At 31.3% G+C, this 22,595-nt stretch overlaps 6 protein-coding genes across 6 annotated transcripts; 4 read left to right on the top strand and 2 right to left on the bottom strand.

The window, feature by feature from the left end:
* The first annotated feature begins 1,003 nt into the window (after positions 1–1,003).
* LOC105623665 (iron/zinc purple acid phosphatase-like protein) lies at positions 1,004–3,200 on the top strand. Its single transcript, XM_012205046.1, has 7 exons — positions 1,004–1,118; positions 1,328–1,522; positions 1,607–1,934; positions 2,296–2,478; positions 2,543–2,762; positions 2,835–3,029; positions 3,105–3,200. The coding sequence occupies exons 1-7, from the start codon at positions 1,004–1,006 to the stop codon at positions 3,198–3,200; spliced, it is 1,332 nt and encodes a 443-aa protein (XP_012060436.1).
* A 2,563-nt stretch (positions 3,201–5,763) lies between these two features.
* On the bottom strand, positions 5,764–9,147 carry LOC105623661 (RAC-gamma serine/threonine-protein kinase). The gene is made up of 8 exons (XM_012205043.1): positions 9,119–9,147; positions 8,970–9,019; positions 8,015–8,288; positions 7,676–7,913; positions 7,283–7,480; positions 6,894–7,164; positions 6,180–6,416; positions 5,764–6,104 (listed from the first exon to the last, which is right to left on the bottom strand). The coding sequence occupies exons 1-8, from the start codon at positions 9,145–9,147 to the stop codon at positions 5,764–5,766; spliced, it is 1,638 nt and encodes a 545-aa protein (XP_012060433.1).
* Positions 9,148–9,783: 636 nt separating this feature from the next.
* Positions 9,784–11,681, top strand: LOC105623662 (26S protease regulatory subunit 10B). Its single transcript, XM_012205044.1, has 7 exons — positions 9,784–9,880; positions 10,111–10,190; positions 10,260–10,299; positions 10,452–10,588; positions 10,670–11,042; positions 11,143–11,406; positions 11,491–11,681. Exons 1-7 carry the CDS (start codon positions 9,784–9,786, stop codon positions 11,679–11,681), a joined length of 1,182 nt encoding a protein of 393 aa, XP_012060434.1.
* A 341-nt stretch (positions 11,682–12,022) lies between these two features.
* On the bottom strand, positions 12,023–13,192 carry LOC105623663 (tRNA (guanine-N(7)-)-methyltransferase non-catalytic subunit WDR4). Its single transcript, XM_012205045.1, has one exon. It carries the CDS (start codon positions 13,190–13,192, stop codon positions 12,023–12,025), a length of 1,170 nt encoding a protein of 389 aa, XP_012060435.1.
* Positions 13,193–15,315: 2,123 nt separating this feature from the next.
* LOC105623660 (protein lunapark-B) lies at positions 15,316–18,260 on the top strand. Its single transcript, XM_012205042.1, has 9 exons — positions 15,316–15,342; positions 16,244–16,285; positions 16,358–16,545; positions 16,651–16,843; positions 17,042–17,053; positions 17,197–17,437; positions 17,558–17,719; positions 17,800–17,991; positions 18,133–18,260. Exons 1-9 carry the CDS (start codon positions 15,316–15,318, stop codon positions 18,258–18,260), a joined length of 1,185 nt encoding a protein of 394 aa, XP_012060432.1.
* A 3,148-nt stretch (positions 18,261–21,408) lies between these two features.
* Positions 21,409–22,595, top strand: LOC105623659 (nascent polypeptide-associated complex subunit alpha; the record flags this gene model as incomplete). The annotated part of the gene is made up of 4 exons (XM_012205041.1): positions 21,409–21,666; positions 21,921–22,040; positions 22,247–22,342; positions 22,455–22,595. Coding segments are annotated over exons 1-4 (612 nt in total), but the record flags the coding sequence as incomplete, so codon positions are not given.

Below are 22,595 nucleotides of genomic sequence, written 5' to 3'. Positions count from 1 at the left end.
AAATTTAAAAAATTATGTTTTATGCTAATTCAAATCATTTTTTTTTATATAAAATGTATAGAAAAAAAACCAGTAATTATTAATCTTTTCACAAACATATATTTTCTAAATTAAAAAATATAATGTATAATAATTAATTTTTAGTTATATTTTAAATTTTAATTTAAATCTCTAAAAATTAAAAAAATAAAAATTATTAAAATACTTCTATATCTTTCTAATTTTCTTCTCGTTGATATTTTTGAAACCAAATTATATATGTATGTATATATGTATGCATATATACGCGTATGTATGTACATATGTATATAAATGTCAATCTCTGAAGAGGTTAACTCACCGCAATTAACGTAAAGAGCGTAGAATTTTTTTTCAGAAAGCAGGAACTATTTTTCATAATTAAATTTTATATTTTTTCTTCTTTTTTCTTCAATGTATAATTGTATATATACTTATATCTCACTGTAAATATATAAAAAATTTAATATAATGTTATTATAACGAACCAAAGACATCTTTACAACGAACAGAGTTACATACGCTAATGATATGAAGTTGAATGCAAATATCTCCCGCCAACATTATCTACAGCATCTACAGCCAATCGTTGCACGCAATTGGCGTGAGCGCTCGTCATTGGTTAGTCTTGTTCTACGTCTGACAGTCATATAGATAGTATCATAGACAATTGACAGATTGGTTGCTAAATCGACGCAAACAATGTAGAACTAGTGGGAGTCGAAACGATAGTACGCTTGATAATGCTATGCGTTTGATGATAACATACAGTTATATATTATTTTTTATACATAAGCCTCAATTGTTTTAATTTGTTGTTCCTTTGTGTGACACAGGTAGGATAGGACGCGTTGAATCAGTAAATATGATATATTCAGTAATGCATGCAATTGTTTAATTTAAACACAAATTAATTCCTTTGTTTCTGCTGGTTTCTGCAGCGTCATGATCAATTAATCTAACATATCATCTGACGCTGTTTTTAATGTATAGAAGTAAGATGTTTTGGCACACTGCGTTTGTAATCCTATCTTTCTTATTTACTGCATCTGGTACTGTGATACATTATCAGCCAGAAGCTGTACATCTTTCCTATGGTAGTGAGTGTTTTATGATATTAATATGTAAATATATATCTTGCGTCATGACACTGGGCTTGTCTCAGCTACCATGTCTCCAGATATATAATGTAATATTTTTTAAATCATGCTTTAAAAAATGAAATAACATTGAGAAATGATATTTAAGTGTTTTTATATAAACATCTTTATACTTGCTTATTAAAAGAAATATATGCTCTTCCTTTCAGATAACATTCATGACATTGTTGTCACTTGGAGCACAAAAAATGATACAAAAGAGTCAATAGTGGAATATGGTATAGGTGGCTTTATTCTGCGAGCTGAAGGAAATTCTACTCTCTTCGTCGATGGTGGTGAAAAGAAACGAAAACAATATATCCACAGAGTGTGGCTAAAAAATTTAACTCCCAATAGCAAATATAGTAAGACAAGCGTTTTATTGTTTGCTACTAATTATTCTCAATTGTTATTGCACTAATAATGAACGTTTGACTATTTATTGTTAGTATATCATTGTGGTAGTCGTTATGGATGGTCAAATGTATTTTATATGAGAACCGCACCTGAGGATTCTGTAGATTGGTCGCCACAAATAGTTATCTTTGGTGATATGGGTAATGAAAATGCACAGAGTTTGTCACGATTGCAAGAAGAAACAGAGCGTGGTTTATATGACACTGCTATTCATGTTGGTGATTTTGCTTATGACATGAATACAGAAGATGCACGTGTAGGAGATGAATTTATGCGGCAAATTGAATCCGTTGCCGCTTATATACCATACATGACTGTACCTGGCAATCATGAAGAAAAATATAATTTTAGCAATTATAGGTAGGAAAGATCACAAAAGTAACACGGGATGAACGTAACAGATAAACTGAATATCGTACGTACTTTATCGGGCCTAAGATGAAATGCTTTAATAAGTATAAAAACAATCTCAATCGCCATGCATTTGTTTATGTGTGTTTTTACATCTGTTTTACGTTTGTTTCTAATCTTCCCTATTTAAAGTTGTATTCTAAAATTCATTGCGTTGAAAATTTAGTTTATATTACGTATATCATAAATTTTCAGCACTAGCAGTGAATTGTAAAATAGCCCAAGTACTTGCTCGATCATTTGCAATTTGCTATTGATATTTCATATATCGATGAAATGATTTAATCTCATTTTTTTAATAATATTCCAGAGCTCGATTTACTATGCCAGGTGATTCAGAAGGCTTGTGGTATAGCTTTAATATAGGTCCTGTACATTTTATAGCTATAGAAACTGAAGCTTATTATTTTATGAATTATGGTATAAAACAAATGATTAAACAATATGAATGGTTAGATAAAGACTTACGAGAAGCTAATAAACCTGAAGCAAGGTACATTGTCAATTAGATTATAACACACAATATAATGATGATTGACACAGAATTATAATTACAGAGCTCAACGTCCATGGATAGTAACATTTGGACATAGACCAATGTATTGCAGTAATAAAAATGCAGACGATTGTACTAACCATCAAAGTTTAGTTAGAGTTGGATTGCCTTTTTTAAATTGGTTTGGATTGGAAGATCTGTTTTTCAAAAATAAAGTAGATTTAGAAATCTGGGCGCATGAACATAGTTACGAAAGGCTATGGCCTATGTATAACTTTCGAGTAAATGTTGTTTATTAAGTTTATTTTAGGAAAAATATTTGCTTGCTAATAAGTTGAAAATTATTCTCATAGGTGTACAATGGTAGTTACGAAGAACCATATACAAATTACAAAGCGCCTGTACATATAGTTACTGGATCAGCTGGTTGTAAAGAAGGTCGAGAGAAATTTATTTCAAATCCACCGGCATGGTCCGCATTTCGTAGTTCAGATTATGGATATACAAGAATGAAGGCATTCAACAAAACTCATTTATATCTAGAACAGGTATGACATAAATATCATAACAAATTCTGCAAACATGTTTTTGTCAAATTATAAACTATTTCTACTTAATAATAGGTATCCGATGATAAGGATGGTGCTGTTTTAGACAGAGTTTGGCTCGTGAAAGAGAAACCTTTACCACAGTATGTAGAAGCTTTTCCTATAAATTAATATAACAATAATTTTAATTAACGCCATACTACAAACCAAAATAGCGACGTTAAAAAGAGACATTTATCGAATGATACTTTTATAGTAAATAAAAAATTTCTTTTACTTCGGCTGTGTATTATACGTATAATTGTAATTCGAATTTAGTACACATTTTAGCAGTCATACTATGGTCGAAATGTATACATAAACAATAAAATACGTGATATTTACGTATGAGCGAGTAAAAAATTAGTAAATGCAAAAACGTATAATATAATCCTTTAATTGTTAAAATATAAATATATGCATATATATAATTATTATAAGTATATATAATAGTTTTAATAATATATACACACATATACATACAAATATATATGTATATGTATATATGTATATATACATAGTATTAGTGTATAAGATTTCATATTTCCATCTAACTCTCATAATTAATCACTATTTAATGATACATAAAGATATAACGAATAGCCTTGACTGTTTCTTAGGAAAACATTTTTTCCAATTTAAAATTCATTATAATTAGACACGTGTGAGTATTTCGAAATTCCACATATCACGTATTATATGACTATATTTCGGATAGAACTCATTCGAGCTATTATTTTCCAAATTGTTCCAATTACTCTAATTGTGGCTATCATATATTCAAACCTATGATTTATTACTGTAAGCTTTTATGTTTATAAGTTTTACATCAATGAGCTCTTGAAACAGTGAGTTCATCTAAATGATATACTATTAAGTATTTAGCCTCAATAAGTAAAATAAAATAGTGACTGATGATTATTCTATATTTTCATATTTGCATTTCAAATATAATTATATTATTCGCACTAGACAGTAATCATTTACTAGGCACTTTGATCACAATTATGCACAAATCTATGTTGATGTATCATTAGAGTCTGGTTTCATTTTTATGATGATACGAATAATGAATAATTTATTTCATTGTAGATATATAATCATTATCTTCATCGAAAATTATTTTTACATTTAAAATATTTTGAGATTATCTAAAAGAATGTAGATTTGCAGGCAATAAAAAATATGATTTATGTATGCATGCATTTAAAAAACTATTACTTTCAAATATATATAGTACACTGTTAAAAATGTTATGAAATTTAATATACTTTTAAGTTAGATAAATTAAATTCAATTTTATGACACTATATTAAATTTAATGTATCTGCAACTGAAAAATATATTTGTGTACATATACATAAAATTTAAGTTACTTATTAATTTTATTTTCATTGACAATATTAAATATTTTTAATGTATTTGCTTGAAATTTGCTTTCATTACATGAACAGAAGCAAATTTCTAGTGTTTTTTTTAATAATGTATATGAATATGCTAATGAATATGTTAATTAATTTTGTGGTCCAAAAATTTTTCCAATATCTTCAAGTGAAAATAGAAAAATTATGATATGATAGAATCTTCTATAAAGTTTTTGTCTTTTAGATTTTAAGCTGTATTGGATAATTATAAAATTGAATGTCTATTGCTTAAAGCTTATGATTCAATAATAAAAAAATATCCAATTGCAACAATATAAAGAATTTGATTTCTAATGTTTTTTTATTCACATGCATGCATTTATTATTAAATTAACGTATTTTGATGGTTAGGAAATAACGTAGGTAGAAAATATTTAAGCCACGAGTTTCTTTCGAACATCTTCCTTTTCCAAACAATTCCAAAAATAGTCAAACATTTGTTTCGAATAAGTACTCCGAATTCTATACAACCCAGAATTTTCGAATACTCGCACATCTCCAATTATATCAGTCATAATAATGACAATTTTCATAACTCTAAAAAAGTGATCTCCAATTTATACAATAATTCAATTAAAGCTGATATACTACACATTTAACTTTCACAGTAGACAAACTATTTTCTTTTTCGTTAGCTCTTTACCAGTTGCAATTTTCTATTTTTTGGCATCTGCCGTAACAGTCATCTATTGAATTAAAAAAAAAGATCAGGAACTGCCCTTCCATAAATAAGATAATAAACGGTGATAATGAAGTTGGAAAGTGTCAAGTGCAACTTTTGTTAAATGAAAGATTATACTTACGATTATCGCACGTTCCTTGACGACAAGAAAATTATTCAATATTCACAATACATGTCTCAAGGAGTTTTAGTTAACTCGATTCAATTAAGAACGTAATTTAATCCCTGTCATATTCCTTCGAGTCTATATGCAAATATTATTCGTACTATCTCATTCTAATCTTATAGTATACATTTTTCCATATACAATTTTAATGAATAATTATGTGTATAGGTGTAATATGCGCGCACACACTTATACGCATAAATCTAATTATTTTGCCATTGGAGATATGTGACAATCTCTTAAGATGCATTAAAAAAAAGCATCATAAAGAAAGATAATAATTTGATTGATCTGCCTATTGGGAAAATTTCAAGCTTTGCAGACAATCGTCAGATACATATCGTAATTAAATTTTTTTGCTCGAAGTTTTTCATGCATTGAACGACATCTCATTACATTAATTAAGCAAGACACTTGACACTGTCAGTGATTAATAGAAACAATGGAAGAAGTTGCTGCTGAATGACTTTCCTGGTATGAAAATTGGGGAAAATGTTCTTGTTCTTCTGCTATAGAATTCAAACCCCCTCCACTACCCAAACAGCCCTGATCTGGGGGTGTAAGTTCAACACTTTCGCCGGTAAATTCACTATCAAAATATCGAGTGTCAATATCTGAAGTCACTTGCGGCTTAAAGGGTGGAGGAATCTTCTTCTGGACAAGATCTGTCCAATTGATACATGAGAAAAATGCATGATTCATGATGTCCTTTGCATCATTAGGTCCACCGCCTAATCTTTTACTTGGATCCTTTATTAATAAACCTATAAAAATAGCACAAATATAAATTTTTTTTTTATTTAAACACATTTGTAATTATTGAAATTTGTAGTATTTACCACCAAGCATCTCTCTTGCTTCATTGCTAATCGTCCTAGGAAATCTTACTTCTTCCAATAAAATAAGCGTAAATAGCTTTTCATGATCTTTGTTATAAAAAGGTAATCGACCACACATCATTTCATACATGACTACACCTACACCCCACCAATCCACAGCTCGTCCATAATCGTTATCTTCAAGTACTTCTGGTGCCAAATACTCTGGTGTTCCGCAAAATGTCTTTGTTGTTCTTCCTATGGTTATATAATTAATCTCATCAAAATTCTTATTTAACACTTCACTAATTTTAATTTAAAATTATATAATAGTATAATGGCTCAATAATTTTAAAAACAGATTAAAAGAAAAAGGGCTACGAGAATTTTACTTAGGGTCAGAAATTTTACCTATAAAATTGGAAGATAAATAAAAAAATGTTTTAATAAATTAATTATGAAATTTAATAACATGCCGGCTAATAACAAACGTTTCGATCACGATCATTATCAATCATTTACAAAGTATCATCACATCTAAACAGTAACAACACATAACATAAAAAAAGTCGATCAAAAATTGAAAATTTTGTTGTTAGTTGGCATATTATTAAATTTCATAATTAATTTATTAAAACATTTTTTTATTTCCAATTTTATAGATAAAATTTCTGGCTCGTAGCCCTTTTTCTTTTAACTAGTTTTAATTTTTTTTTTTCAATGAATGATACAAACCATATGTAATATCCTCCTTGCATAAACCAAAGTCAGCAATTTTAATATGCCCATCTTTATCCAAAAGGAGATTTTCCAATTTGAGATCACGGTATATAATGCCTTGCGAGTGCAAGTAACCTAAGGCCGATATAATCTCTGCTCCATAAAATCGAGTACGATCTTCGCCAAATACCCGTGATCGACTCAAATGGAAAAATAATTCGCCACCGTTAACATATTCCATAACAAAACACAACCTGTCCGCCGTTTGAAAACTGTATTTCAAAGACTGAAAATTTACGAATATGTTTACAATATCACAATTCGATACAGTTTTTATCCTACAAATTATAAAATTGCGAAAAATATCTAATAATAATGTATACTTTAAGCGGTATTTTACGTACGATTAAAAAAGGATGATTAGTAGTACGTAATACTCTGTTTTCAGTAAGTGTATGTGCCACTTCATCTTTACGGATAATAACTTCCTTTCGTAAAATTTTAATAGCGTATAAATGTCCTGTCGCTTTTTCTCTACAAAGAATTACCTTTCCAAACGTTCCTTTCCCCAAAACTTTTAAAAATTCAAAATTTTCCAGCGTCTGAAGCAAACATGAAATTATGAATAAAATTAATCTTTGTATTTATTTTTGTATATTTAATACTTAATATTATATGTAAAAATAAATAATATTTATACATGCATCATATGCAATGGTATAACTTATAACTGAGTAATGCGTTTCTCAGAAAAAATGATTTAGTTAAATAATTAAATACAAAGTTTAAAAACTTACTACTTTCTTCTTGCCGGTACTTTTACTACTTGAAGTTCCTTGGACACTGAACTTTGCTGATAATTCATCGATACTACCACCGTCTATATCAGAAGATACAACACCTAAGGAACTACAAGAGTCAGACCTAGCACCTACTGACGATTCCATATCAACATCCTCCGAGGAAGAAGATTGTTGCATTTGTGGTTGTTCTTGTTGTTGATTTTCTTCATTTGCTAACCTATCTGCTACATATCTGCAAAAAAATATGAGGAAGAGAGTTAGATAAAACATTGAAAATGGAGCATCAAAGAACTCAATATTTTAGAGCTTGCAAGATTGCTATTAAAATCAAACCTGATCGCTGCTACCCAGTCTTCCCTTTCTTGCTCTGTTTCCACATGAAACGTCCTTTCAATTACAGTTGTCCACTGGAGGCCTCTGATAACAAATGTATAGGGTTTAGGTCTGTCCACTGACATAATTTGGCACCCACGCACTGTAAAATTATTTAATGGCTGGGTAGATGTTTGCGTAGCCATCTGTGGATCAGGTTTCGCCTTGAATCCAACCAATGTACCATCGTCTCTCAAGACAAAATATCTTGACCTCCAATTTTTAATGTGCTCTCCTACAAGAAATTATATGCATTTTAATTCTTTATACATAAATACTTAATTGAGAAAATTCAACTCCAAAAAATCTTTAAATGCTTGAACTTTCCTGTTTAAATTATTCCTCAAATCTTCTTATAAGGATATATTATAAAATTTTCAATTAATATATTTAATAAATAAAATAAAAATAAAAAAGAAAAGAAAATAGAAACAAAATGGAAAAAAAATTATATTAAACATGATTTTTTATTAGAGGGTCCAATGTTAATTTAATTTTCCCCAAGACGCTTCATCGTTTTTATGTTTTGTAGCTCACTGGGCTACAAAATTGCATATTGCGATTGTTTTTTAAACAAAATATGAAAACAAGATAGACTTTTAACTTCTACGAAAACAATATTAATAGTCTTTGCTTGGACATAAAAATAAGATTTCATCATGAGTCTTCTATCGAAGTTCTACGTTCGAATGGACGGAACGGACAATTCGTAAATAATTTCGTAAGAAATAATTTGATATTATCTTCTCTTCTGCATTGTGTTCGACGACAGGCAGCGGCACGTGTTTGTAACACCCAGCCCGCGCGTGACATACGCTCGTGCGTAACTACGTAGAGAGGAGCGCACGACAGTCGGAGTAATGAAAGCTCCGGACTTCGGTAAACATTAGGCAAAACATAAATATTATGGCAATACCGCGTTTTTGAAGCCATCCTTCTTTAACGATACGTTGACTGCCGCTACCGCTGCCGCTGACGCCGCTACCGCTGCCGCTGCCGCTGCCACCGCTGCCGCCGCCACCGCCACCGCCACCACCGCCGCCGCCGCCGCCGCTGCCACCGGACGCTGCGACGTTCATCGCTGCGTCCCCCATCACTCGCTCGTCGATACGAACTTGTCGATATTCCGGCGACGCTCCAAGTTCCGTCTTACGTCGGGAATCTCACAAAAATCGCGAACACGCAGTAGCGGGAGTGGTGAGCGTATGTAAACTGGAGTAATCATAGATACGCGTGCGGCAGGTAATGCATATGTACATACACACTGACCGTCGACGTGATCACGCTGAAACTGAGATACGTCAGAAGCGGCGCGACGATCGCCCCAAGTTTAAAGTCATGTTTTCATGGAAGGACAAACTGCCAAATAAATAGGTCTGTTTTTTCCAATTGAATTGTATGGTTTAACTTTTTTTTCTTTACATGCTGAAGAAAAAAAAAGAAAAGAGAGGAATAGTTTAGTTGAAGAGAAGTATAGCTGAAAAGAAAGGCTCAATAGTTATTACATTTAATTTTAATAATTATTTGATTCAACCAATCACATCAATTAGAACAATAGATTTGCTACTGTTTTATGGTTGTCTGCTGAGATAGGACCATTCTTCTAGATCTGAAAATATAATCCAATCAGCGCGAAGAAAATTTCCAATAGTTGCAATACGGTTTTAACACACGTCTTGCCTATCTGCAAAAATTCTGTCGATGACAGTTAGACAGCAAAATAAGTAAAGATGGCGGTTACCATGGATTCTGTAAGAGAAAAAGCGCTTCAAGATTATCGAAAGAAGCTTTTAGAACATAAAGAAGTTGAGTCACGACTCAAGGAAAGTAAGATATTTTCGTAAATATTATAAATTTTATATAATAAAATTTCATTTGCAAAGTACATATCTCGGAGGCTCATAACCTCTCAGATCTCTCTTGTCAAGTTTTCTTTAGTCTATATTTTATTCGTAGATACATTTTTCTTGTGATATTATTGTATTGATATTTTTTTTAACTTTTTATTTTATATCTTACAATTAATTTATTTTAAAAACCATGTATGTACTTTCTAGTGAGAGAACATCTCAAGGATCTGACAAAGCAATATGACAAGTCTGAAAATGATTTAAAGGCATTACAAAGTGTTGGACAAGTATGTTGTCAAAATGTTGTAACTTAATAATTTATGATTATGTTCTATTTCACAATCTTTATCTTACAGATTGTTGGAGAAGTATTGAAACAACTTACAGAAGAAAAGTGTAAGTAATCAATTTATTGATTAATGTATGTTTCTATCTTGTTGTATTTAATTTTAAAGATGGCTAAAAATTTCAAGTCTTATTATAGTGATGCTGTTTACATTTTGTAAGAATAATGAGATATATATTTAACATAATAAATATTTGTTTAGTTATAGTGAAAGCAACAAATGGTCCACGTTATGTTGTTGGATGTCGACGTCAATTGGACAAAAATAAATTAAAATCTGGAACTAGAGTTGCTTTAGATATGACAACTCTTACGATCATGCGTTATTTACCACGTGAGGTAAAAAAAAATTCACTAATTTATCTTTAGAAAGATTGTTTTCTAATTCTTCAAAAATTTATTCATATTGTTGCTTTTTAGGTTGATCCGTTAGTTTATAACATGTCTCATGAAGATCCTGGCCATGTGACTTATTCTGCAATCGGTGGTTTGAGTGAACAAATACGTGAATTGCGTGAAGTTATAGAACTGCCATTATTAAATCCTGAACTTTTTCAAAGAGTTGGAATTACTCCTCCCAAAGGATGCTTGTTATATGGTCCTCCAGGTACTGGAAAAACATTATTGGCAAGAGCTGTTGCCAGTCAGTTAGATGCAAATTTTTTGAAAGTTGTTTCGAGCGCTATTGTTGATAAATATATTGGAGAATCAGCTAGACTGATTAGAGAGATGTTCAATTATGCTCGTGACCATCAACCTTGTATTATATTCATGGACGAAATTGATGCTATTGGTGAGTATACAATATTTTTACTTTTAAAAAATATCTAGATTAAGAGAGAAAATTATAGATTAAATATTAATAAAATTAATTTATTTTTACATATATGTAGGTGGCCGCAGATTTTCGGAAGGGACAAGTGCTGATCGAGAAATTCAGAGAACTTTGATGGAGTTGTTGAATCAAATGGATGGATTTGATTCTTTGGGTCAAGTTAAAATGATAATGGCTACAAATAGACCTGATACTTTAGATCCTGCATTGTTACGACCAGGAAGATTGGATAGAAAGATTGAAATACCACTTCCTAATGAACAAGCTCGTTTAGAGATTTTAAAGATACATGCCTTGCCAATTGCCAAACATGGTGAAATCGGTAAGAAACTAGTTCATTTTTAATGTTTCAAGTATTTTAAATAATTGGTTTTACAATATTATATAAATATACATGCAAATGTAGATTATGAAGCTGTGGTTAAACTCTCTGATGGATTCAATGGTGCTGACTTAAGAAATGTGTGCACAGAAGCTGGCTTGTTTGCAATACGATTAGAAAGAGAATATGTAATACAAGAAGATTTTATGAAAGCTGTCAGAAAAGTTTCTGATAATAAGAAACTCGAATCGAAACTAGATTATAAACCTGTGTAATTCGACAATATACAATATTCATTTTATATTTCAAAAATAATATTAGACGTCTATTAATTTTATATGACCCAAGTGGATCATTCAATATTGTCTTTACTAAAATTATTTTTATTTTCTATAATGAAATTATATTTGTGTAGAAGAGAGTTTATATTCAGCATTAACACATTAGCAAATTTGTATGATATAATTAATAACATTGATATAATCTAAAATGATTGATGTAAAATAAATAGAATCTTTGTTTGTTTTTCTGAATTTGCTAGATTATTGCGAATATTTATTTGCATATTTTACAAAATACTAAATATCGTATTTATAACATTTGTAAAAATTATAATCTACTCTGTATTGCCTGCAAGACGAGTTTTTTTCCTTTCTTGATATTCCTGCGCATTGTTATATTTTCTTTTATATAAAACGGGAAACAACACACATTTTTGTTTAACAATAGTATTTTTTAAAATTTGCCAGGAGGCATTGAGACATTTGATTGTAGAATTCAGTGCATCGTGAGTTACAAATCTATCATTATCGAATTTGAATACTCGCAGTCCTACATCTGTTAATACCCATAAATCTTGTTTGTGTAAAAGACATTCAATAGGTTCAGTTTCCACGGTTATGGACTCCAAATAATTTACTTTTAACTGTGTGTTATTGTTACCACTAATCCTATAAACTAACAATATTTTGCTACTATAAAAACTTATTATAATTAAAGATTCTATTTTACTAAAATAATATACTCTGAGATATTTGACAGGCAATATATCTATAGATTCATCATACTGACAGTCATGGAGATCTTGATTAAATCTTTCTATGTCACATTTCGATATCTTATCGTAAAAATTGACAGACAGTAATTCACTACCACATTTATAGTCCCACAATTTAAAGACTCCATCACCACCGCACGATATTAGGACACTCTTCTCATGAGGCAACTCGGAAATATTTGTCACGAATTTTTCATGTCCCAAGCAGTAAGATACAATGTTGTAACAGTTGGGAAACATGGAAACTCTTATTTTTTCGTCTCTGTCAGTTGTTAGAACATACTTCATATCTTGCGTGACAAGTACATCGAGAAGCATTGACAAATGTCCCAAGATAAAGGTTCCAGCTTCCATTGGACAACTGGAGGAAAACAGGTAAGCATCTCCAGCTTTATCTGCTATTACGATATCGTTGTTCGGTGAGAATCTCACTCTGCTTGCAGCCCTGATGAGCGTTCGATTCGACAGGAGTTTCAAGTCCTTTGTTTCATATAGGCACAGTTGCTTGCGATTCGTGCATACCGCAAAATATTTCCCGTCTTCTGAAAACGCCAGAGACGTTATCATGTGATAAGTCTCAATATCCACTTTGTTGTGCACGTCTATCTTTCTTTCCGACTCCAGATCGGGCAAAATTATCGTGTTTTTGGTATTATTGTCAATATCGTGCATTATCACACGTTCATTGTTACACAGAGCAACGTACGACTCGTACACAGAAAAGCTCATTGTTATAACGTTTCTTAAAATAACATTATTGTTCGCAGCAATAAACGAATGCAATCTCTAATGCCGTACATACGTACATCAATACAACGATGCAACACGTGTACTTTACAACCTAACCTAACCTAACTTTTGCACAAATGATGCGATATAGCGATAATATCGAGTGCATTCAAGACATGATAGTTGAGTAATGCATGATTTAATGGGCAGTAACAGTAGTGGCTTAAGAAGTAGCATAGAAATCGACCAATCATTGAATATGAGAAGAATAATCAACTATGATTGGTCGATTTCTACGCCTACTTATTAATCAACTATTGTTACTGTCCATTGTAGATCATGCATTACTCAACTGTCGTGTCTGCTGAATAAAAATCTGCATAAAAGTTCGCTACTATTAGTACATTCTTCTAGATATACAGATCTGATTGGATAACCTAGAAGAATACATCAACATAGCAAACGAGCTCAACTCAACTGTTGAGTTCGCTGAATCGTTGAATACGCCCAATAGGTCCATGTGTCTGTTATGTAGTTTTCTTCGCGCTGATAAGCGTTTTTCTCGGCTCAACTGAGTTTGCACTAATCTGGGTTGAAGATTAATGATATTTCGTGCTCTCCTATTGGTAGAGCGTGTAACGTTAACCAATAGCGAAGCATTTTCTTCCAAGTTTCGGCCCCGGTCGGAACCGAAAACGCTATATATATTTTTTTTATTTAGAGCTATATAAAGTTGATATTACATTTGTAACGACAAAAACGCACAAATGAAATTAATCTACAGTCCCGTACACAACGAGGGAATATCGATAGCGATAGAAATAACATGATTTTAACCTATCAAAAATCGGATACACAGTTTCTGATAAGTTAGAAATCATGTAATTTTTGCTATCGCTATTCCCTCGCGTTATGTCTTGGGCTTTAAAGCATGGTTTATAATAAGTTGTCAATGCACCGTTGTCAGTTGCAATCACGACAGCCAGAAGCATTACTAATTACTATTGACTCTTCTGATTGGCTATTACTAAGCATTGCGACTGGCGATGAAGTATTTGCAACTTATTGTAGATCATGTTTAAAGCCGGTTCTACATTAATTGCAAGCTGATCGCAAGTTTGTTGAGACAGCCAATCTGAATCTTGCATTTTGAAATCAACGCTTTATATTGGCTGTCGCAACTTGCGATAGAATCGGTTTAAGGCCACTTCAACCAACATTAGTCTAGTTTCCACCGGTTTAATCCGGATCAGAATGTAAGAACCAACTACAGTCGAGCATTCCCCTGTCATTCGACTGTAACAGGAGAATACTCGATTGTAGTTGGTTGGTAGGTCCCGATTACCTTTAATCAACAATGAGTCCATTTAATTGACTAATCGCATTTGTCAACGATAGATGTGACGCAGCCTGACTCACTGCGTGAGTTAATCCTGCAAAATTAGTATTCTACCATTGTATTTTTGAACGATAATAAATTCCAATAATAAATCATTAGTGATTAGTCACATCAAGTCAAGTCAATCGGACATATAAGTATTGAAAGGAAAGTCGGTTTCCGCCAACATTTTTATCGCGCGATCCGGTTTGATTGTATTCAGTTTCGAATGAGAAACCGTTTGACGGTTATTCCGCCGCACTTACGTCTTCGTGAGTTTTCGAACGCACAATTCCATCTGGTTCCTCCGGCGGCTCCGGCTCCGGCAAGTCCGGTCGGACGACGCACACGAGTGCATGGAGCGGAATACAATATAATCGCATCTGTTTGCAACCCGTCCGGGAGTTCGTAGTGCTGACGGCTAACAGCTGGACCAATCCCCATATTTTTTCATTCTTCAACGTCACGCTGAACATGATAGAAATTATCCGACAGGCGACGACGCGCCGGACTATTCCGTAGACGATCCCAGGCTATAAATATCGAGACAAACGGCGCGGCGGGGATTTAAATTTGGATCGTATCGAACCGCACAACCGGCCGGAGGGGTAGGACGAGGACTATTTTAAAACGATTGGGAGACGGTTTTATGTCGGTTTCGGTACGACAAGTATCCGACGCATTTGCGATTGACGTCAACGAGATTCTCTTCGTTTAGTCCGTCTTCGTCGTAACTGCCGTTAATATGGGGATAATACTGTCCAGATTTCAAGTGAGTATCGGAACGTGTCGAGATCTCTTTTTGTGACATTTCGTTGAGGTTAGCACCAATCATATATGTACGGCGTTCCGCACTTATTTATCTGGTTAAACGAACATCGAGCAATATTTCTAAATGTCATTCATGTCCTATTTATAACTGTGAATCCGTTTGGATGACGACAGATTTGTAATCGCGTAGATTGCGTTAACCTTGAGACGAAGCAATAACTTTGGGTCCTTTTTTCTAAACATAATGAGACCGCAAGACAGCGCGTAACTAGTCATACGATTACATTTTTTATTTAACATCTTAACTTAAACTTTCGCGTGTATGTTATACGAGTCCTTGAGTTCGTCGCAAAACGATTTCTCCGATGTCCACCATTATCATGAGTAAACAAAAACGGTCGATAAATTTATTCCGCAGGGATATTGCGAGACCCAAACATTAACATTCAATGACGAACTTTATTATAATTTACACGCGTCATTATTGCGAAGGAATTATATTATGGATGCACGAACGATATGCGTTGTTACTTTGTAAATTGAAATCGAATTATCTTTTATATGTCTAGTATTTATTTAGTTAGCTATTTATTTTTGTCTTTTTAATTATACGAATATCTATACAAAGCCTACTCCATAAATATATAATACAAAGAAAATGTATTTTACAAATCTTATTTTTTTCCTATTCATATTTTTTTAATACTCAATTTAATATTTTACAGAAAAATTATAAAAATATTGAATATTTTAGAAAAAATTTATGCTAGTTTTATTTTTTTCACAAGAAAAATTACTTTTTATTATCATGATTTTTGTTAAACGTTTTTTTTTATATAAAGAAATATATTTATATATTTAATAAGGTATACACATTATAATGTAAAATATATGTTTTTCAGAAAAAAAAGACAACCATTGAAATTTTGGAAAGTCTAGATGCAGTGAGTATTATTTTATTGTTACTGCGTGATATATATTATAAAATAACATTACATAACTTCCTGTTTTAACAGCAAATCAAAGACATCCAACAATATGGACAGACTACGGAACAAAGACACAAAAAAATAGTAGGAACTATCATCATTTATGGAGTTGTCCTTTATGTTATGATAGCATTCATCTTTTACTTTTGTTTCTTCCCAGCGTCATTATACGATCAGATCTTTTATATAACACCATTACTATTTTTTCCAATTTTGTAAGTATGCAAATATGAGACACTTGTTGATTATAATCATACAATACATGGATCTTTTTAGCTAATAGAAATTTAGAAATGTGATCAAATACATTTTCCTTTCAGAATACTTTTAACAAAGAAAATGGTTTCATGGTATTATAATCGTAAAATTACTCTTAATCAAGAAAAATTGTCTACTGCCATGGCAGAGAAAAAGAAGATATTAAACGAAGTTACCGAAACGGAGACATATAAGAAAGCTAAAGAAATATTATTAAAATTTGCACCAGATGAATTAACCAATAATATGTCACCTGTAAGTACACTTATGTTGTTCTTGTATTTAAATTGCATTTAAATTGCATTTAATTAAATATTATTTAAATATTTAGTTAGGTAATGCTACTATAAATAAAGAAAGCTAAAATTATATAATTTCTATTGTCTTATTTTATATTAATTTTTTTTATAAGTTTGACTTTACATTCATTAGATTTTATTTCTTTCTTTACAGTTAACTCCAAAGGTTTGTACTTCGGAACGTAATACTTATATGTAAAAGTATATAAGAATAAAATAAAATGGTAGCAAAACTAGAGAAAATGAAACACAACCTATATTATTAAAAATTCTTTGTGAAAATATACAAATTAATAATTTTGTTTGTAGCTTATTTCTCATAGGATGTCCGTACCATCTGAGACACCTCGGCGTCCTACGCCACAGCCTGTAATATCTCCTCTACATAGTGACTTAAGAAGAAGAATTGTGACTACTCAAAATCAGCCACAAAATACACAGATGGGTGTATCTGCTTCTGGTCAAACGACACCTCCCATTAAATTGATTAATCAACCTTTAAATGCTTCTTTTCAGTCTAGAATAATTAATCCTGCAGTCATGGGTTTTCGTAAGTAAAAATATAATATATAATGATTTGCAAAAATATTGTACTTATATATATCTTGAAATATGTCACATAAATTCATTAATTACGTAAAAATTAACGACTGCATATATACGATTTTAGGATCACCATTACCACGACCTGTGTTGCCACAACAAAGAACAGTCATTGACCGTTTGGTTGATTATTTAGTAGGTGATGGTCCTGCAAATCGTTATGCTTTAATTTGTCGACAATGTGAATCACACAATGGAATGGCTCTGAAAGAAGAGTTCGAATATTTCGGTAAGGTGTTCATTTTTTAAAAAAAGTTTTCTCTCAAAATATATTTTAAAGATGGTATAAATATACGTATATTTTTGCAGCGTATAGATGTTGTTACTGTGGTTTCTGGAATCCTGCAAGAAAACAAAAGCCTTCTGCTCCAAAATTAGATTTTGATAATCCTGCTATAACTTCGAGTGCAGAATCCGAAGCTAATTTACTTCATAATACAGACGAAGAGACAATAAAACTTACTGACAATGAGCTGGAAACATGTACACATTCAGATACAGGTATATAATTTCTATTATTTATATGTTGATTTCTCTAGTAATTTAATTTAATTTTATTGCCAATATTTTTTTATCTCTAGGGTGAATAATACATATGAATGCTAGAATAATTATCGGTATTTGTACAATTTTGTATTTTAGATTCAGATATTGAAGTAGTTGAAAGACCAGGCGAAACATCTGACACTCCTGAATCCGAAACCAAGGAGTTATTAGAGGAGAAAAAATCCGAGGAGAGTAAAGTACAGTCTGATGAAATTCAATCGTAGCACTCATAATTTTTCTATTCAAATAACTAGCCTGAAGGCGAAAAAGGATATTTGTAAATCAGAATTTCAAGTAAGTTTAAAATTTGATAAAAGTAAAGAAATATAAATAAGCAAGAATAATAACGTCAATGAATGAAATAAAATAAATTATATAAAATATGTTGACTTTCTTAACGTATAATGAAAGCTAGAAATGTAAAATATCTTTTTAGATTATAGATGTAATCGTCAATTGAAACGTTGCTATTTAATGGAAATCGTTGCTCTAATTTAGAAGTAACAAATATTATATATAATTGTTGATTATACGTAATATGAAATCAATAGACTTTTCTTATCTAAGTTTTAATTATATAGCATTTGCGAAACAATTTGTAAAAAATGTATGAGGATTCTATACTTGATGAAAGATTATTATCATTCCAAATCTTTATTTGCCTAGCATTAGTGCGGTTACTGAATGCAAAAGGCTGAAATAAGAGCAAGAAATCATTAATCTAATTTCTTTTAAATACCTCGTAAATTTCATACAAATATTTATATACAACAATATTTATATGAAATTGCGTTTCATTTTTAGTTTTTGAGGCACAATTTAACCAAATGCAACAAAATACTTGAATGCATTGCATGCGAAAAGTTCATGTTGCATATCAATTAATAATGTATTTTTTATAAGACTGCCTATCTTATCTGCAGTGGCAGATTATTATTTATATTAGGCCAAAATTTTTTTGAGAAGCTACACTGATCTTTCCTTCGTATTTTAAGCTCGACCAACCTTTTATCTGAATATTGCTATAGTTTCATACATTGCTTTATTAAACGAAAAAATAAATTACATTCTAGCGTATTAAAATTTAACTATTAGTTTAGATATAAGGCTATTACGAAACATAAATTTTGTTATGTAAATGCGTCGTCTTTTGAAAAGAATGAACGAAAAAAAAATGCATTTTGTAGCAGCACTATCTTTTTTATGAAAAATTATTTAACACTCAGATAGCTTCTAAATTGAATCAGTATAATAGAAATCTGAGAATGCGCTCTATATTATTACTTATGATTACACTCTACTGTGATTCTAGATAGGCTAATAAAACTCAAGATTATTGTATCAGCTCGAATTCGACCTTAATGTAATCGTAAATTATAAAAACTATTATTGTACTTTTTTGCTTTCTAAATAAGAAATTGTACTGTTATTTTAGTATGATAAATTTATATGTGGAAAAGATATTTGAGCAATTTGGAAAATTCTTGATATAATACAATTTTAAACAGAATTTAACTAGTTTTATTTTTTCACCTTGATATGTATCATGAAATTATTTGGAATGAAATCCACTTGGAATTATCCTGTTTTGTTTTTCTAAAAAAATCTAGGTAATTATTAAGTAATTCGATCGGAATCCATTCCAAATAATTTCATAATATTTATCTTTATTCGATAATTCTGCTGATAATAATAGCAATAATGCAATTGTTTATTTATTCGAGTATTAATATTAATTCATTCGAATATTAATATTAATTTATTATTTACATTTCAATTATCTTGATTTCTCGTCCGTTGGATATGTTGGAATTCCCGCGTTTTATGTCATTGTATACGTTATAGCGCATGCGCGAGAAATTCAATGCTGTTTTCAAAGAGTGTTTATCTATAGTTCGATTCATACTTACGACATTTAAAATTCATTGGCTGCGTTCAATAGAAAAAGCAGTTTTGCAACAATAACATTTTTTATGATTATAAAAATTTTCACTTTTGTTTTCGCCTTAAGGAAAAAGTTACAGGGGAGCTTTTCAGTAGAGGCACATATTTTTGTTTCTTTGATTATTGATCAAAGATAGGATGACTCTTGTGTCAATTTGTGTCTTTGAGGCTCCGCACAATAAAAGGAACAAGGAATAAAAAATAGAGAATAAGAATTTCAATCTATCAGAAATCATATATTGTGGAATACACATTTCCTGAGATTGAAATTCTTATTCTCTGTTCTTGTTCCCTGTTCCTTTTATTGTGCAGAGTTCCTTACCGATTTCTTGATCGGACGCATATGGCGGATTTAAGCAACCAATAAAAAATTATTATCTCATTAATTTAATGCCTCCACAGAACGTGGCATTGTTTGCCGCTTGGTGAAAATTGGTGAAAATTAGTAACCAATCAATTTATCGCTTTTCCATAGGAGTGAAAGAATGATTGGTTAGCGTAGCAACTTCTGTTGCGCTGCAAATATTGTTCTGTGTGCAGGAGCTATTATTATTATAGGAACATTATAACTCCACGTTGAATCTTGTCTAGATATTTCCATGATATATGGCTACGTAAGCTGGTAAACATGTAAATCGGCCTTAATTTATAAGCTTCAATTTCTACGTGAAAATAGTGTCCGTCTTATCCGTTCGTTCATTCGATCGGCGAATTACCGTGCAAGGTAAATCTAACGATTTTTTCGGCATCATCGTATAATTCGTTAAGAGACGTACATATACCACAAGATCGAATGTCATCCTTGATATTTCTGCTAATAGTATCGTGTGATATGTTTTATCGTCAATGATTTTAATGTGAGCGCGTAACGGATTCTAAGGCTTCCAGCCATTGAGGCTTGTTTCCGACAATTTTTACTATATTATGTGGCCACGTATAATGACGTGACAAAACGTTTCGATTAAGATTTAACAGTGACGAGACGTGTTAATCATAGTTATACATCGTAACGAATCACGACATTAGGTAAAAGTCACAAAGAATCAAAATAAATCGCCCTTAGTGAACTGTTTCTTAGGCTTTTTTGGCGGACGCCATAATGTCCATTCATGATGATATTCGTGCGGGACTCGAGATTTCGCGCCAATGATCGCCGATGGCCGTTCGTCCGTCAATACTGTACAATTGACTCTTCATCGCGTACTTAACATCGAAAATGTATTTATCTCACTTCAACATTTCGTGCGAATCTATTTTGTTGAAAATTATCTGATCATTTATTAGATACACTTTAGGTGGGGTCATGCTCTATCGACTTTAGCACGTGGTAGCTTCTAATTTTTTTATTTTACTTATTTTTTTGTAGAGATTTTACTTTTTATATGAAGAATAAGAATTTGTATATAATGTATTTTTTGCAGGTCAGTAAACATGCCAGAATTGACAGAGCTTGACAAGGCGGCGAGCTCGGAGCCTACGAAGGTGGAGTTGGTAGGTATTGGTTCTGCAACTGATTCTGACTCAGACGATACTATACCGGAATTAGAAGATGCTGGCACTCCGGGTACCGTTGGTTTTCCGGGTACAACAGTTACTGGACTTCCTATTGATATGGTATCCAAGGCCAAGCAAAGCCGTGGAGAAAAGAAAGCTAGGAAGCTCATGAGCAAATTAGGATTGAAGCCGGTAAACTTAAATGTTTTAATATTCTAATAAATTTATTTTTATAAATTTATTGTCTTTATATTACAATCTTATACTCTTTCAAAACTTAACTTTTCAATCAATCTTTTAAAAACGGAAACATATATGGGAGAGAATTAGGATTGAATTTGTCGATTATGAGTTTATTACAGATATTATTTTTATACATTGAGTTACATATATCATCTCAAAATTTATTTTGTATTCAAGACAATTGCTTTGCTTTTTATGTTCAGGTTCAAGGAGTCAATAGAGTAACTATTCGTAAATCAAAGAATATTCTGTTTGTTATAAACAAGCCAGATGTTTTGAAGAATCCAGCTTCAGATACTTATATAGTATTTGGTGAAGCCAAGGTAATGAAGTAAAATTCTGACTGTATAATAAATAGATCATATTTATTGAATTCCTTATTTTATGATGATTAGTGAAATTTCGCAAACTAACAGAAATTATTTGTTGAAAATACCTTGGCAGACTGATATTTAACAATTTATTATTACATAAATATGAATTAATATTTTTAATTTATATATTTTATATATTAAAACGTTCTTTATAGATTGAAGATCTCAGTCAACAAGCTCAAGTAGCAGCAGCAGAGAAATTTAAAGAACCACCAGTTATACCAGCAACTGAAGCTGGTGGCAGCACTACGGTAAAATATATTGTATTTTATAATTATAGATCAATATATATATTAATTGGAAATGCAATATTAATACAATATTTAATATAATATATTTTATAATATATTTTTTTTATATTAGGTTGTCGCTCCTATACAAGAAGAATCAGAAGAAGAGGTAGATGAAACAGGCGTGGAAGAAAAAGATGTTGATCTGGTTATGTGTCAAGCTAATGTATCACGAGGGAAAGCTATTAAAGCTCTTAAGAATAATCAAAATGAC

Source organism: Atta cephalotes, assembly GCF_000143395.1.
Source record: "Atta cephalotes unplaced genomic scaffold scaffold00062, whole genome shotgun sequence".
Classification (NCBI taxonomy): Eukaryota; Metazoa; Arthropoda; class Insecta; order Hymenoptera; family Formicidae; genus Atta; species Atta cephalotes.
The sequence above is the reverse complement of the archived record's forward strand: the minus strand, read 5'-3'. Positions and strand labels throughout refer to the sequence as shown.